This window comes from Capricornis sumatraensis, chromosome 3 (assembly GCF_032405125.1).
Source record: "Capricornis sumatraensis isolate serow.1 chromosome 3, serow.2, whole genome shotgun sequence".
NCBI classification, from domain to species: domain Eukaryota; kingdom Metazoa; phylum Chordata; class Mammalia; order Artiodactyla; family Bovidae; genus Capricornis; species Capricornis sumatraensis.
Window position 1 is genome coordinate 133,783,887 of NC_091071.1, and position 17,203 is coordinate 133,801,089.

Consider the following 17,203-nt stretch of genomic DNA (forward strand, 5'->3'; position numbering starts at 1 on the left):
AGTAATGTTCAGAATAGTAACACTAACTTAATGTGGTAAATTATGTTGCTTTTCTAAATTAAATCCTCACTTACAAAATGATGATGGCTCTGCTGCCACTGCACAAGGCGTTTTGTATGCCAAACATGGCCAATTATCCCAATCACCTGAGAGTTTTTTAAAAAATGGGTATTTGAACTCCAAATTCAACCTTCTGCTGAATTGGAATTTCCATAATGGGGCCCACCATGATTCTTAAGGTCAGTAGCATTTGGAAATTATTACAACATCCTGACTTTCTTCCAGCTCTTCTAGTATCCAGGGCGGGTTGTGCCTGGAAATTGACTTATCCAAGTTCCCATTTGTTTTTAAAATTAATCTTCATGTTTAGGAAGGAACAAACAATAGAGTTTTGTGCAGGCTGGGGCTTTGGAGAGGCAACACGCAAGCCAACCACACAGTGCCTCCAGCGGGCAGGACACATGTGGGAATGTGGCTAAGCCACACTTCATGCCTCTGCACTAGTGTTTGCAAGCCTGGGGCTTATTGACAGGGCTTGTCTGCAGCTATCTGTAAAGGCTTTCCTCTCCAGTATAAACAATGAGAGGTTGGCTCATTGAAGCAAAGCCATTCATCGGGTAACCTCAGCTAAACTCATGGCAACACTTGGCTACATCAGTGTCCAAACTGGTATTATAATTATTGTCCCCAGGCTGCTGCTCTTGTCCACATCTATCTCGATGGATCTGTCTTGGTGAGTCACGGTGGCTGTGAACTGGGACAAGGCCTTCACACCAAAATGATCCAGGTGAGATATGTATCCCTTCTCTCCACTGTGGAAGAGCATCGCTGGACCTCAACCTTGTCTGCCTGTGCTGTCCTAAACTAGATGTCCTAGAGTGACTGTACTGCTGCGTAGCTACTGCGAAAGAGGCATAAACGAAAACAGATTCTTCGCTAGGCCACAGAGAAAACCGCGTCTGCTTCACAGTGCCATTTAAAATCTTCTGAATTATATAATCAACATATGAAATCACCAATGTCCCCTTAAATGTTCATCAGTACAGGGTAGCCAGGTTTTATACTCAGTTCAAAAAAAGAATTAAAAGGTTTTTAACTTGTGGGGAGGGAGAATTAAAGTCAATGAAATAAGCAGTATTTTTCTTTTGCTCCTGGCAGGTGGCAAGTCGTGAACTGAACATCCCTGAGTCGTATATTCACCTGTCTGAGACGAACACCACCACAGTTCCCAATGCAACCTTCACAGCTGGCTCAATGGGGGCAGACATCAACGGGAAGGCCGTGCAGGTGACTTTTTTTCATTTCTCAGTCACCCAGGGCACCGTGCTGGAAGGGATCTTGTCCCATCCCTTCTTTTATGGAACATGAAACTGAGGCCAAGAAGGATCAAGCAAGTGGTTCTAGATCTCTCAGTTAATCACTGGCAGAACCAAGACTCCAAGTGGTTCCAGCTCCCTCTGTGGGCTTCTCTTCTCTCCCTTGAATAAAATCTACCTCTAATTGTTCTAATAACTCTAAGATCACTTAAAATCCATTTTGGGGAACCTTGCCACATGGCATGCAAGATCTTATTTCAACTAGGGATTGAAACCATATGCCCTTGCTGTGGAAGCGCAGAGTCCTAACCACTGGACCACCAGGAAAGTCCCCATTGGTCTCTTTTATCTCATTTCAGTAATTTAAATGTCCAATCCAAAATTCCAAAATGTACTTTAAATTCCACTGTCTTTGCTACTTCCCAGCTTGGGCCTGCAGGCGGAAAGGGGCAGGCATGGCTTCTCTCCATTTCTCTTCCTACCCTTTCCCCCCTGCCACCATCCCCTTTTCAATCTAGAGATTAGAGGTTAGCCAGAGTTGGAAGGCAGGGCAACAGAAATTATTTCATAACAGTTATAGAGTCACCAAAAAATACATACAAGAATAAGATTGCTTTCAAAAATCAGTGAGTAAAGTACAGCTTACAACATGAAAACTTTGTTTATTAATAGAACTACATGGATATTCCTGGGCCACCTTTGAGACAAAATAAAATCCTTCATCTGAAGTCTAAAAATGTAGTTCTCAAAACGAAGCCTTCCCACACACTGCCTTCCACTGTCTGATTTGCACAGAGCTGTGTTCAGCAGATCCAGAGAGAGCTACTTGGGAGGAAAGGAGGGGCAGTTTGTCACCCAGTTGCCATCAGGCCTCCTACAGTTTTGCAGTGGGCTTCCATGGTGGGTTGATTACGAAGAGCTTTCGAGGTTCACAGCTTCCCAAGGCTCTAGACTATTTGTCAGCCAACCATCATGCCAGATTTTCAAAAGAACCATGTGGAGCAGAAGCTGGGGCTTCATTGGCTGCCAAGGAGACAGTGGCTCTAGCCCTGGTGTAAATAGGCTGTCCGTTGGCTGAGGAAAGTGAAGTTGTTAATTTCAGAACCCCAGAATTCTTTTTTAAATCTCAAGTCATTTATATGGGAGTGAACCTGCCTCTTGGAAACTTATATGCAGGTCACGAAGCAACAGTTAGAACTGGACATGGAACAACAGACTGGTTCCAAATAGGAAAAGGAGTACGTCAAGGATGAATATTGTCACCCTGCCTATTTAACTTATATGCAGAGTACATCCTGAGAAACGCTGGGCTGGAAGAAGCACAAGCTGGAATCAAGATTGCCGGGAGAAATATCAGTAACCTCAGATATGCAAATGACACCACCCTTATGGCAGAAACTGAAGAGGAACTAAAAAGCCTCTTGATGAAAGTGAAAGAGGAGAGTGAAAAAGTTGGCTTAAAGCTCAACATTCAGAAAACGAAGATCATGGCAGCTGGTCCCATCACTTCATGGGAAATAGATGGGGAAACAGTGGAAACAGTGTCAGACTTTATTTTTTGGGGCTCCAAAATCACTGTGGATGGTAACTGCAGCCATGAAATTAAAAGACACTTACTCCTTGGAAGAAAAGGCATGACCAACCTAGATAGCATATTGAAAAACAGAGACATTACTTTGCCAACAAAGGTCCGTCTAGTCAAGGCTATGGTTTTTCCAGTGGTCATGTATGGATGTGAGAGTTGGACGGTGAAGAAAGCTGAGCGCTGAAGAATTGATGCTTTTGAACTGTGGTGTTGGAGAAGACTCTTGCGAGTCCCTTGGACTGCACAGGAGCATGTGGTCAGGGTGCCAGTAAGGGGAAGAACAGCTGAGCTTCAGACAGGCAGGATCTCTGACACTCATGTTTGTCTTGAATGTGGTACTCTTGTAGAAGGTATCCCTTGGTAATGAGGTCAGTATTGAAAATTGAATGAGCCAGCAAAGGCGGATTTATGAAAACAGGGATCTCCCTGATACACGAAAAGCCAGAGGCCATTTCCCAAAGACGAGAAGACAGAACAGAAGAAACAGAAACCAAGAGAGGGTGTGAGTGGGGGCTCTGAGTCTGAGAGGAGTAACTGAGGGGAGACAAGTAAACAGATTTGCATATGAATTGAGTGGAAGCCAAGCTGAGGCCCACCGACACCTGGGGATCAGTAGGGATAATCTTAAGGGTCTGAGATTTCATCTCAATAATTTTTATTTTCATTTCAATGAAAATCTTTGAACAATTAAAGCAAGCATGTTTTGCATCATCAGAATGACCACTTTATAAGTGGAGTATTGGCACGAGATCTCTTTGTCAACATTTGGGACCAAGGTAACAATAGCAGAGATAGACTTAATATATGAATGATGTTTCCTTGCCCAGTGAATAGCAAATGATGGCAAATATGAAGTGCAAAATAAAAATCCATAGCAATTTAAATAAGAGAGAAAATTGATCCGTCAATTGGCATGCACTAGGCACATGAACTCCAAAGTATGTATGCCTCAGCACTCCAGACCTTTCTTCATTCCAAGCAGCACTTTAGCTTCAGAAAATCAAGATCAGCAACCCACTAAATTAATGTTATTCTGAATTTTATTGGTCTATAGATTGGTTTGCACGCTTTGTTGTTTTATTTTTGCTTTAGAGTTATCAAAGAGCTATAACTATACACAGGCTCTAACTTTATGTTAACACATATTTAAACAAGATGATGATAAAAATAATTTTCAGTCAACACCTCAGGAGCCACAAGGATGTCTGTCTCCCTCTGAGGGGTTCCATCTGTGAATCACGTTTAAGAAGCCCTGCCCAGAGGACTAGGAATCAGGTTCTCAAAACTGATTGTCTACATTTGAATTGAGTATTTTGCTGTTCCCTGAGGCCTTCATTTCTGATATTTCAAATATTTCTTTTTAGAATGCCTGCCAAATTCTTAAAGCCCGTCTTCAGCCAGTCATCAGGAAAAACCCTAAGGGAAAGTGGGAGGAGTGGGTAAGTGTTCTCTTTATCACTCTTGCCCGGAAAAGGGCAGATACACCCAGGTGGGCCAAATCCTGCGTGCACGGACCAGTTTGTGGTGCCCTTTCAAGAACAAAACATTTCTTAACATTACTTCTGCTTTCCAAAAGAGTAAGAGATATCTGTGTTCACTGCAACGTGACTTTATTCCAGAGCCCAGTCTCTCACAGAGCACGATGGCAGCATTAAGTAATAAGTGTCAGTCACTCAGTTGTGTCTCTTTGTGACCCCATGGACTGTAGCCCACCAGGTTCCTCTGTCCATGGAATTCTCCAGGCCAGAATACTGGAGTGAGTTGCTATTTCCTTCTCCAAGGGATCTTCTCTACCCAGAGATAGAACCCAGGTTTCCTGCCTTGCAGTCAGATTCTTTACCATCTGAGCCTCCAAGGAAGCCCCGATGACAGCATAGGGTCTAAACTGAAACACCCAGTATTGCTGCCCTGCCCGTCACTGCCCAGGTGCCCTGCGCCTGTCCCCTGGCGCCTCAAGGCCTTGGCTTTCTCACCAGAGCAACGGAGATGATAGCAGTCCTAATATCAAAAGATTACTCTATTGTAATAACTTTATAATAATTTAATTAATATAATTATATTAAGTATAATAAGCTATATTTAATCAATATAATGATAAATTATTTTGTTTTTATTATTATAGCCATTAGTAGTATTATTCCCAGCCCCACCCAGTTTATTCCAGGAGGGAAACTGACATAATACACTGAGACAGCCGTTCAAATTATTTGGGAAAAAGTCAGGGTAAGAATACATACATGAAAAAAAAAAAGAATACATACATGCATATACACATATACATATAGGTAGCTCAGGGGTTAAAGCGTCTGCCTCCAATGTGGGAGACCCGGGTTTTATCCCTGGGTTGGGAAGATCCCCTGGAGAAGGAAATGGCAATCCACTCCAGTATTCTTGCCTGGAGAATCCCATGGATGGAGAAGCCTAGTAGGTTACAGTCCATGGGGTCACAAAGAGTCAGACATGACTGAGCGACTTCACCTTACCTTATATGTTTGTATAAAAATAGATATACATACCTGTGTGCATACAGTGTGCATACATACGTAAGTGCATGAATGCGGCCTAGCCCGTTTTCTAATTTAAAAAGCTAAAAAGGGTGAAAAAAATAATAAACTTCATACTACAATCTCAAAAAATAGAGTCCCAGAGTATAGCCAGCAGCTGCCTTTAAGCGCCTCCCTTGGAAAGCCTGACCTGTGGCTTGTATGGGCGTGAGTCTCACTCCAGGGGAACACAGATACAGAGCTCAGTGCAAACTAGAAAAAGCAAGCCCCTCATGGAAGGCCTTTCTCATTGCTTTCCCCAAACTGTTATTTCTTTGTAACCAATCATCTCTTCCAGATTTTGGAAGCCTTCGAAGAATCCATCAGTCTCTCCACTACTGGATATTTCAAGTAAAGGACATTCTTGTTTTGGCTTAGATTACACTTAGGCAAGGATGGTGTGCACTCAGCTATCTGACCAAGTGCTCTGAGAGCCCTGGAGCTCTTCTGGGCCCCTTGTCAACACTCAGCCCTGGGTCATGGGGTGCGAAAGGAGGTAGGGGAGGGCCAAGGATTCCCAGAGGCCTCCATGCTATTAACCAACCAGAAGGGACACCATAGCTCCCTAAGTGCCACTCTGGCCATCCCAGCAACTGTGCACTGGAGGGCAGGGTTGGGACACCATTGGGCCTTCTCCCCACGTCTGCGGTGGTTCTCTTGCAGCTCTGATCACTACCACCCCACTCTCAGGAAATGGGAAGAGAGGCATCAGCCCCAGGGTGGGTGCTCTCTTCATCTCCAGGACCCAGAGCTCAGCGGGCATTCAGTCCACTAGTGGGGAAAATGCCTTTTCTTTTCATTCCTGACTTCTCTTCTCAGAGGCTACCAGACAAATATGGACTGGAAGAAGGGGGAAGGTGACGCTTTCCCATATTTTGTTTATGGAGCATCCTGTTCCGAGGTTGAAGTCGACTGTCTCACAGGGGCTCATAAGGTAAAGAGTGACGTTTGTGTTCACCATCTTCACAAACATTGTTTTCTGTGTATAAAGATTCTCCCAGTGGGAGAACCAGGGACAGATACATAATTTGAGTCCAGATCTATTTTAAGTAAACAGCATTTCCCATTGTGCATTTTCTCTCATGTGTTTTCAGCTCCTTAGGACTGACATCTTCATGGATGCTGCTTTCAGCATAAACCCAGCTGTGGACATTGGACAGGTGCGTGATACCAGAGCCGCTGCCACAGAGGCTTTTGGTCGGTTCCCTTTAGAAAATTCTTTCCCAGAGTCCTCTAAATGTTGTTGATGCCTGATACAAGTATTCTACAATATGTAGTATATACTGCACACACAAATAGATAAGATATTGGAAGAATATTCAAGAAAAAGTTCTTTTCTTCAGTGGTTGCCTTTATAGCAGGAATATGTACGATTTCTAATTTAGCCTCAGTTCTGTTCAGTTCAGTTGCTCAGTTGCGTCTGACTCTTTGTGACCCCATGGACTGCAGCACACCAGGCTTCCCTCTCCATAACCAACTCCCAGAGCTTGCTCAAATTCATGTCCATCAAGTTGGTGATGCCATCCAACCATCTCATCCTCTGTCATCCCCTTCTCCTGTCCTCAATCTTTCCCAGCATCAGGGTCTTTTCAGATGAGCCAGTTTTTCACATCAGGTGGCCAGTGTATTGGAGTTTCAGCTTCAGCATCAGTCCTTCGATGAATATTCAGGACTGATTTCCTTTAGAATAGACTGGCTTGATCTTGCAGTCCAAGGGACTCTCAAGAGTCTTCTCCATCAAGGTTCAATTCTTCGGCACTCAGCTTTCTTTATGGTCCAACTCTCACATCCATACATGACTACTAGAAAAACCATAGCTTTGATTATATGGATCTTTGTCAGCAAAGTAGTATCTCTGCTTTTTAATATGCTGTCTAGGTCATAGTTTTTCTTCCAAGGAGAAAGCGTCTTTTAATTTCATGGCTGCAGTCACCATCTGCAATGATTTTGGAGCCCGAGAAAATAGTCTGTCACTGTTTCCACTGTTTCCATGAAGTGATGGGACCAGATGCCATGATCTTTGCTTTTTAAATGTTGAGTTTTAAGCCAGCTTTTTCACTTTCCTCTTTCACTTTCACTAAGAGGCTCTTTAGTTCCTCTTCACTTTCTGTCCTAAAGGTGGTGTCATCTGCATATCTGAGGTTATTGGTATTTCTCCCAGCAATCTGATTCCAGCTTGTGCTTCATCCAGCCTGGCATTTCGCATGATGTAGTCTGCATATAAGTTAAATAAGCAAGGTACAGTATACAGCCTTAACATACTTCTTTCCCAATTTGGAACCAGTCCATTGTTCCATGTCCAATTTTAACTGTTGCTTCTTGATCTGCCTACATATTTCTCAAGGCAGGTAAGGTGGTGTGGTATTCCCATCTTTTGAGGAATTTTCCAGTTTGTTGTGATCCACACAGTCCAAGGCTTTAGCATAGTCAATGAAGCAGAAGTAAATGTTTTTCTGGAATTCTTTTGCTTTTTTGATGATCCAATGGATGTTGGCAATTTGATCTCTGGTTTCTCTGCCTTTTCTAAATCCAGCTTGAACATCTAGAAGTTTTTGGTTCATGTACTGTTGCAGCCTAGCTTGGAGAATTTTGAGCGTTACTTTGCTAGCATGTGAGATGAGTGCAATTGTGTGGTAGTTTAAACGTTCTTTGACATTGCCTTTCTTTGGAATTGGGATGAATACTGACCTTTTCCAGTCCTGTGGCCACTGCTGAGTTTTCCAGATTTGCTGGCATATTGAATGAGCACTTTCACAGCATCATCTTTCAGGATTTGAAACAGCTCAGTTGGAATTCCATTACCTCCACTAGCTTTGTTCATAGTGATGCTTCCTAAGGCCCACTTGACTTCACATTCCAGGATGTCTGGTTCTAGATGAGTGATCACAGCATCGTGATTATCTGGGTCATGAAGATCTTTTTTGTACAGTTCTTCTGTGTATTCTTGCCACCTCTTCTTAATATCTTCTGCTTCTGTTAGGTCCAGACCATTTCTGTTCTTTATCGAGCCCATCTTTGCATGAAATGTTCCCTTGGTAACTCTAATTTTCTTGAAGAGATCTGCTAAGAGATCTTGAAGCGACTGCTGCTAAGTCATTTCAGTCATGTCCAACTCTGTGTGACCCCATAGATGGCAGCCCACCAGGCTCCTCCGTCCACGGAATTCTCCAGGCAAGAATACTGGAGTGGGCTGCCATTTCCTTCTCCCTGAAGAGATCTCTAGTCTTTCCCATTCTGTTGTTTTCCTCTATTTCTTTGTATGGATCACTTAAGAAGACTTTCTTATCTCTCCTCGCTATTCTTTGGCAGCCTGCATGCAGATGGGTATATCTTTCCTTTTCTCCTTTGCCTTCAGCGTCTCTTCTTTTCTCAGCTGTTTGTAAGGCCTCCTCAGACAGCCACTTTGCCTTCGCGTTTCTTTTCCTTGGGGATAGTTTTGATCACTATTTTCTGTACAATGTTATGAACCCCCATCTGTAGTTCTTTGGGCACTGTATCAGATCTAATCCCTTGAATCTATTTGTCCCTTCCACTGTATAATCATAAGGGATTTGATTTAGGTCACACCTGAATGGTCTAGTGGTTTTCGCTACTTTCTTCAATTTAAGTATGAATTTTGCAATAAGGAGTTCATGATCTGAGTCACAGTCCTCAGTGGACATTAATATGTTCATAATTAGGGAACATTATATAAATACCTAATAGAAAGGTACAACAGTATTCATATTAATATTGGTTTTAAGTAGACCACAATGTAGCAAAATATAAGGGAAAAAGAAATGCTTAAAGTTTTTCCCCTCTTGCTGAATTTCTGATTTTTATCTCACAAATAAAATGAACATGACCAAAGGCTTTTTAAATTTAGAGTTAAAACCTTTCCAGCCATTTGCATAACTTTGCTTTTTTCCTAGCCTGTTACTCACAGTGGGTTCCCACAAACCAGCAGCATCAGCCCACCGGAAACCTACCCATCAGCCCCAGGTGATAAGGAGTCGGCTAGTGCCATTCCACACCTGAGGAACAGTCTACACAGGCTGAGCAGCTTGGCTTCACACCCAACACACCTGTGGTGCTTTCATATGCAAACAGCTTCCCGCTGTCCTAAGTCCTAGGAGACTGGTTTATATAGATTGATGTACTTTATAAGGAAGAGATGGGCCACTGGGTATATCTCAAAATGTGATCCTCAGAGTCTGCAACAGAAGACCTGTAGAGTTTATTGGAAATGAGGATCCCTGGCCCACCCAGGTCCAGACTAGCTCCATCATAACCTTGCTAGGCTGGGACTGGATTCCCCACATTTTAAAAAAATTACTTATTATAATTGGAGGCTAATTACCTTACAGCATCGTGGTGGTTTTTGCCATACATTGGCATGAATCAGCCACGTCTGTACATGTGGCCCCCATCCTGAGCCCCCCTCCCTCCTCCCGCCCCATCCCATCCCTCTGGGTTGTCCCAGTGCACCGGCTTTGAGTGCCCTGTTTCATGCATCGAACTTGGACTGGTCATCTATTTCACATATGGTAATACACATGTTTCAATGCTATTCTCTCAAATCATCCCACCCTTGCCTTCTTCCACAGAGTCCAAAAGTCTGTTCTTTATATCTGTATCTTTTTTGCTGTCTCACATATAGGGTTGTCGTTACCATCTTTCTAAATTCCATGTATATGCGTTAATATATTGTATTGGTGTTTCTCTTTCTGACTCACTTCACTCTGTGTAATAGGCTCCAGTTTCATCCACCTCATTAGAACTGATTCAGATGTGTTCTTTTTAATAACTGAGTAATATTCCATTGTGTATATGTACCACAGCTTTCTTACCCATTCATCTGTCTATGGACATCTAGGTTGCTTCCATGTCCCGACTAATGTAAACAGTGCTGCAATGAGCATTGGGGTACATGTGTCTCTTTTAATTTTGGTTTCCTCGGTGTATATGCCCAGCAGTGGGATTGCTGGGTCCTATGACAGTTCTATTTACAGTTTTTTAAGGAATCTCTACACCGTTCTCCATAGTGGCTGTACTAGTTTGCATTCCTACTAACAGTGTAAGAGGGTTCCCTTTTCTCCACACCCTCTCCAGCATTTATTGTTTGCAGACTTTTTGATAAGCAGCCATTCTGACCGGCGTGAGATGGTATCTGTCTCATTGTGGTTTTGGTTTGCATTTCTCTAATAATGAGTGATGTTGAGTATCTTTTCATGTGTTTGTTAGCCATTTGTATGTCTTCTTTGGAGAAATGTCTGTTTAGTTCTTTGGCCCATTTTTTGATTGGGTTGTTTATTTTTCTGGAATTGAGCTGCATGGGCTGTTTGCATATCTTTGAAATTAATTCTTTGTCAGTTGCATCATTTGCTATTATTTTCTCCCATTCTGGAGGCTGTCTTTTCACTTTGCTTATAGTTTACTTCATTCAGTATAACAGACTACTCTAGGTTCAATGAATTGAGAGATTAGCATTGAAACAGACATTACCATATGTAAAATAGATAGCTAAAGGGAAGTTGTTGTATAACACAGAACACCCAATCTGATATTCTGTGACAGATTTTGCTTTACACAAAAGCACTTTTAACCTGAAATTCACTGCAAGAAGGTAAGGCTTAGGAACCGCAAGCCCCACCTCCCATTCCCTTTTCTTCCCCTTCTTCCCAACTCATTCCTGCCTCTTTATTGTTAAGCAGAGGCAGAAAGGGAGAGGTCATGATCAGGAAAATCTTGCATTTTTTCCATTGGAAAAGGAAAGAAAACCACAAGTGGGTTAGACTGCCAGTCTTGGAATTTGATCTTTTCCTTAGGAACAAGCATTTGGAAACACTCAAATTTAGTGTTTAAATTTGTTTACCTTATTCTGTAATTTTACGTTTCAATAAAATGCAAACTGTACTTCAATTTTTAACCTTCAGGAAGATACCCTTTTAAACAAGACCTTCATTTTCCCAAGAACACAATCATTTGTAAATAGGACACAGCACGGCTTTAATTTAAAAATATTTAATTTATAAAAATATTTCTTCCAGCCCACCTTGTTTAACTGATCTACTCTCCATAGCAATTTATAAAGGGAAATAAAGAAATGCAGAAATTATAATAAAAACAGTGTCATGGTTCCATTTCTAGTTCATGTTCCTTTAATGTTAGCTTCTTTATTTTTTTAAATTGCTTTTAACTGCTTTTTTTAATTGGAGGATAATTGCTGTACAATGTTGTGTTGGTTTCTGCCATACAATAAGGTGGATCAGCCATAAGTATATATACATCCCCCTCCCCCTTGAGCCTCCCTTCCACCCCTACCCCATCCCACCCCTCTAGGTTGTCACAGAATATCAGATTGGGTGTTCTGTGTTATACAACAACTTCCCTTTAGCTATCTATTTTACATATGGTAATGTCTGTTTCAATGCTAATCTCTCAATTCATTGAACCTAGAGTAGTCTGTTATACAGAGTGAAGTAAGTCGGAAAGAGAAAAACAAATATCATATATTCACCCATATATATGGAATCTAGAAAAATGGTACTGATGAACCTCTTTGCAGGGTAGGAATAGAGAGGCAGACACAGAGAAGAGACTTGTGGACCTGAGAGGGGAAGGAGAAGGTGGGACAAGTTAAGAGAGTAGCTTCTTTTACAACTAATTCAACAGACATTTACCGAGAATCCATGTACCAAGCACCATGAATAAGAACAGAATACAGGAAGGTCAGGCCCCGGTGTACTTACAAGCTAGTGAGAGTGAAGCAAGAGCAAGAACAGAACAGAGACTATACAGGGAAAATGCCCTCTGATCCCACCTTGATAGGGTAACTTGTTCAAGATGCTGTGAACCTGGATGAGGCAGTTCCTAAGTCCACCCAGGATGGACTTGGATGGTTGGAGGACCCAAAAGTCTCCAAAGAGGCAGTTGTTCTTTGACTGGACTTGGAGGATGAATAGGCATTTGCCAGGTGGACAAGCTGAGTGGTGAACAATGAAGAGAGTAAACTGCTTTACAAAGACTTGGAGGTCCTGGGAATTCCTGGTGGTCCAGTGGTCCAGTGGTTAAGACTTGGTGCTTTCACTGTCCTGACCTGGGTTCAATTCCTGGTTGGGAAACTAAGATCCCAAAGCCTCCTGGGCATGGCCAAAAAAAAATACACACACACACAAACCATCAAGACTTGGAGATCTGAATGAATCTGGTGGATTTGGCACGTTACCCCAAATTTGAGAAGTGTCAGGTCCCTGGAGGGTGGGGCCTCTGGTGAGAAGAGCTGGGGATGAGATCAGGCTACCTCTGGATGGCAGGCTCCAGATCCTGGGGACCATTCATAAAGCCACCACAGTGCCTTCAAGAGTGGCTTACTATAGTGCAGAGCTCCCTTTTCAGTCACATAGGAACACCTGTTCAACCAATATCACATACTTATGAACTGGAATTTTTGCCGGTAGATTGAAGGAGCATTTGTCCAAGGCATGGGATTCTATACCATAGAAGAGCTGAAATACTCCCCAGAAGGCGTGCTTTACTCTCGGGGTCCAGATGACTACAAAATCCCCACTGTCACTGAAATACCTGAAGAGTTCAATGTCACTTTGGTGCGTTCCCGAAATCCCATCGCCATCTACTCATCCAAGGTAAGAACCCGAGACCTCTATGAGTTTGTTAGGGCTGCCTTAACAAAACACTACCGACTGGGTTGCTTACACAGTGGAGATCCATTTTCTCACGCTTCTGGACGTTGGGGTCCAAGATGAAGATGTGATTTCTTCTGAAGCCTCTTTGGCTGGCAGATGTGCACCTCCCTCCGTGCCTTTGTATGATCATGGGTCTATCATATACTAAATGTGCCTCTGTGTCATTTTCCTTCTTAAAAGGACGCCAGTCATACTGGATTGGGGTCTACCCTAAAAACCTCATTCCTTAATTATCTTAAACCTAATTATCTTAAATTTAATTATCTTAAACTTAATTATCTCTCTAAAGACGTTATCTCCAAATATGGTCACAGTCTGAGGTAGTCAAGGTTAAGACTTCAGCATCTGAATTTGAGGAGGCACAATTCATCCCATAACAACCTATTCTGTCAATAAATAGTAAAATAGCGACTTCCCTGGTGGGCCAGTGGCCAAGACTCTGTGCTCCCAATGCAGGGGGTCAGGGTTTGACCCCTGGTCAGGGAACCAGATCCTCCATGCAGCAACTGGGAGGATTCACATGGTACAACTTAAGATTCTGTGTACCACGGCTAAGGTCCAGCACAGCCAAATAAATAAAAATAATTTTTTTTAGAAAAAGAAATATGAGCAATCCCGTGAATTAATTTATCCCTTGCAATTGCAAATACCAAAAGAAGAAGGAAAAAAAAGCAAACATTCACTGACTTCAGAAGCCCAAGTAGAGTCTTCCCTCTTGGGTTGTTGTTCAGTTGCTCTCAGGAGAGATTATGAAATGAGTTTGAATCAGACAAGAAGGGCCAAGGAGTAAGCAGACATCTTGGGTCATTAGGCTAATTGCCACCATGAGATTAAACTGAAGTAGACATATTTCACCGGCCCTGGACCTTCTTTTCTGCAACCTTCCCTGCCCTCCAGACTCAAGTCTTTCTTATCGACACTGCCTCTCCCCTCACTCTCCCCAGGTCAGGATAAACTTTCACACCAGCTTCTCACTGACAGTTTACTCTGAGGTGTTAATGCCACAAATACAGGAGGTGTTGACCCCAGGCTCCATAGAACCAATGAGCTCTCACTGGTTCATAAAGACTTAGGGCAAGGTCCTCAAACACGTGTGGAAAACACACAACTTCTCCAACTGAAGTTCTGTTCTAGGCCTACGTCTGGCCAGACAGATGGCAACTTTAACCTCAGGCTTTCAGAGAATTCCCTTTCTTTATTAGGAGCAGGTCAGGTTGGGAGGAAGGTGAGACTTCCTGTCCAAATGGTCTCTACCTCCACTTCACCAGACATCAACCAGGGACATCGCTAAAGACCATCCTGACACAGGGCACAGCCCTCAGGACCTAGCCACCTCTCTGCCCGGTCTACAGCCTGCTCTCCCCACCGCCCCTCTCCTCAGAGGAAAACCCTCTTTCTGCCAGCTCCCCCTCTCCCCCTCTCCCCCGCATTTGCTTCAGAGAGAACACCATAGCCTGGGATAGCCTTTATCTGCTTGGGCCCTTGGACCCATCTCTCCACTAAGGCCCTGGACACAGACCAAGGACCAGAACACGTTGAAGAAAGAAAGAAGAAAAATTAGTAAAAAGAAGCATTGCTGAATTATTCAGCATGTAATGCCACCACATTGTTCATTCAAAAGCACCCAACACACAGTCAAGGAAGTTAACACATACAAAGACTTCCACAGTCCACCCTCCAGGGGCAACCATCTCACTGTCTTTCAAGCTCAGCTACAAATATTGTTGTTGTTTTGTTGTGGTCTTGAGTTCAATGAAAATAGTCTGGAGCTGCAGTTGGAGTATCCTAGAGGGCCCTGAGGGCTTCTGTCTCCAGAACTTTACCTGGGGCGGGGTGGGGGGGGGGGCGGTGCAGGGGTGGGGGGCTCAGGGAGAGACATTTTAGCTGCCCACTGTCCTGATGCCCCTGGGACATTTCCATGAGCCACTCTGAGGAGGACCCCACACACACAAATCAGCAGGCGGGGGAGTGTTGGCGGGAATGGGAAGGGTGGGAAGCAGGGGGGTAGGGTGGGAATTCGATTCTGGTAATTTTGATGCAATACATTCAGAGGGTTGTAAAGTCAGGAGGAGTGAGTGTGTGTGTGTACACAAATTAGCCCTAAAAGAACCGTGCAATTCTGACAGCCTTTTACCCTCCTTCTCAGGGGTTAGGTGAGGCTGGAATGTTCCTGGGATCCTCTGTGTTGTTCGCCATATATGATGCCGTGGCTGCTGCCCGCAGAGAGAGGGGGCTGACCAAGACTTTCACCCTGAGTAGCCCAGCAACCCCTGAGTTGATTAGAATGACTTGTGTGGATCAGTTCACTGACATGGTAAGGCTGGTGAGGAGAGCTCCCTGTTAGAATCGCCCCTTATGTGAACTTCCAGGTTCTTGGTATGGACCTGACAACCATGTAGAAATTACAGGGCAAGCTCATCTTTTCCACTGAAAATTCTCATTCTGGCTTCACTTACTACTTATATGCTTCAAACTGCAAATACAGCTGCAAAGTGAGCGACCCTCTTCAAATGATGGTTTAAAGTTTCGGATCCCAAATAAAAGCACACAACAGACCCAGTGCTCATATCAAACGGACATGCTAGGTTACTTTAAACATTTTGTAAGATGAAATTGATGTGCTATTTTCATTGCCTTAATAACTAAATTAGATTAAATAGATATCAGATCTGGTCAATTATTCTGAAAATATCTGTTAAGCAAACTAATAAAAATAATTTAAATGAAACTATCAAGTCACAGGGCTTCCCAGGTGGCGCTAGTGGTGAATAACCAGCCTGCCAATGCAAGAGATACAAGAGACACGGGTTCAATCCCTGGGTTGGGAAGATCCCCTGGAGGAGGGCATGGCAACACGCCAGTATTCTTACCTGGAGAATCCCATGGACAGAGACTAGCGGGTTACAGTCCACAGGGTCGCAAAGAGTCAGACATGACTGAAGTGACTTAGCATGCACGCACATCAAGTCACTGGGCACTCTTTGATATGCCCTGTAATCACACCCTAATAGATCATAAGTGCATTTTCCAGCTGCTAGAAATACATCTAGCACTATCATCAGAGACTGTTTCTATACTGAACTGCTTACTGCAGCCCAAATGAGTCTCTGGTGTAAAATTAGATTGCCTCAAGAGGGAGGAGATACATGTGTACTTACAGCTGATTCATGTTGCTATACGGCAAAAACCAACACAACACTGTAAAGCAATTATCCTCCAATTAAAAACTTTTGTAAGAATTAGATTGCACTTTATGCCTTTGAAATCACAGGGCTTCTGAATAACATGCATCTTATCCCAAACATAAGAAGTATATGAGAATAAGGAGATTTAAAACTCAAGGATTGAAAGAAATATGAAAATTATCTAATTTTAATAAGAATAAAATGGATATTGACTTTTCTTTTAAAAAAAAATGTGTCTTCTGAATTATAACTTATTTCATATAACAATATTTTATTAATAATTTTTTCTTTTGATCTTCTTTAGATCCCCAGAGATGATCCATCAACATTTACACCTTGGTCCATCCATGTGTCTTAATCCTCAGAAAATGTATTTTCCTCAAAAAATGCAACAATACATGTTTGACCTTAAAATTTTCAAAGCCAAGCAAAATGTAGGTTGGCCCCCAATTGTCAAGGGTAAATTTAGCATCTTTTCATTATTCTCTGTGATTTAGGCCACTGTATGATTATGTTTTAGGATTCACATTTTCACCAATATGTATAAGGAAGTTTAGAATCAAAAATTTTTCTTTCCATTTGTATTATCATTAATAAATACAGCATCAGAATTTTCAACAGTGGTGGAGTTTTCATTACCCAACAACTCAATAGAGACTGCTCGTACTTTGTTCTACACAAGTCTGCTCACCCCCAAAATCATTCACCCCCAAAACTCTTGGGATTCCCCGAAGCCAATGGTGTGCTGGTAGTAGCCAGTTCCTCTCGAAAAATCAATGATTTGTTTTATTTGCCAATTTCCACGTTGTAAATACCCCACATCAGCCAACTCCAAACCGCAGACAAGAGGTCTCTGAAGGCAGAGTTGGAAGAGAGGCTTGAAACCTGC

The 17,203-nt window shown here is 42.8% G+C and overlaps 1 protein-coding gene across 1 annotated transcript in view; it reads left to right on the top strand.

Moving 5' to 3' along the window:
- The window catches only part of LOC138075916 (aldehyde oxidase 4-like), a 68,322-nt gene extending 51,650 nt beyond the window's left edge, over positions 1–16,672 (top strand). Inside the window, exons 27-35 of the mRNA XM_068968012.1 lie at positions 692–787; positions 1,159–1,287; positions 4,266–4,340; positions 5,743–5,795; positions 6,264–6,378; positions 6,539–6,604; positions 12,884–13,069; positions 15,276–15,443; positions 16,619–16,672. Of these exons, the coding sequence (XP_068824113.1) occupies positions 692–787; positions 1,159–1,287; positions 4,266–4,340; positions 5,743–5,795; positions 6,264–6,378; positions 6,539–6,604; positions 12,884–13,069; positions 15,276–15,443; positions 16,619–16,672 (942 nt within the window). The remainder of the gene's footprint in view (positions 1–691; positions 788–1,158; positions 1,288–4,265; positions 4,341–5,742; positions 5,796–6,263; positions 6,379–6,538; positions 6,605–12,883; positions 13,070–15,275; positions 15,444–16,618) is intronic.
- The last annotated feature ends 531 nt before the right edge of the window (positions 16,673–17,203 follow it).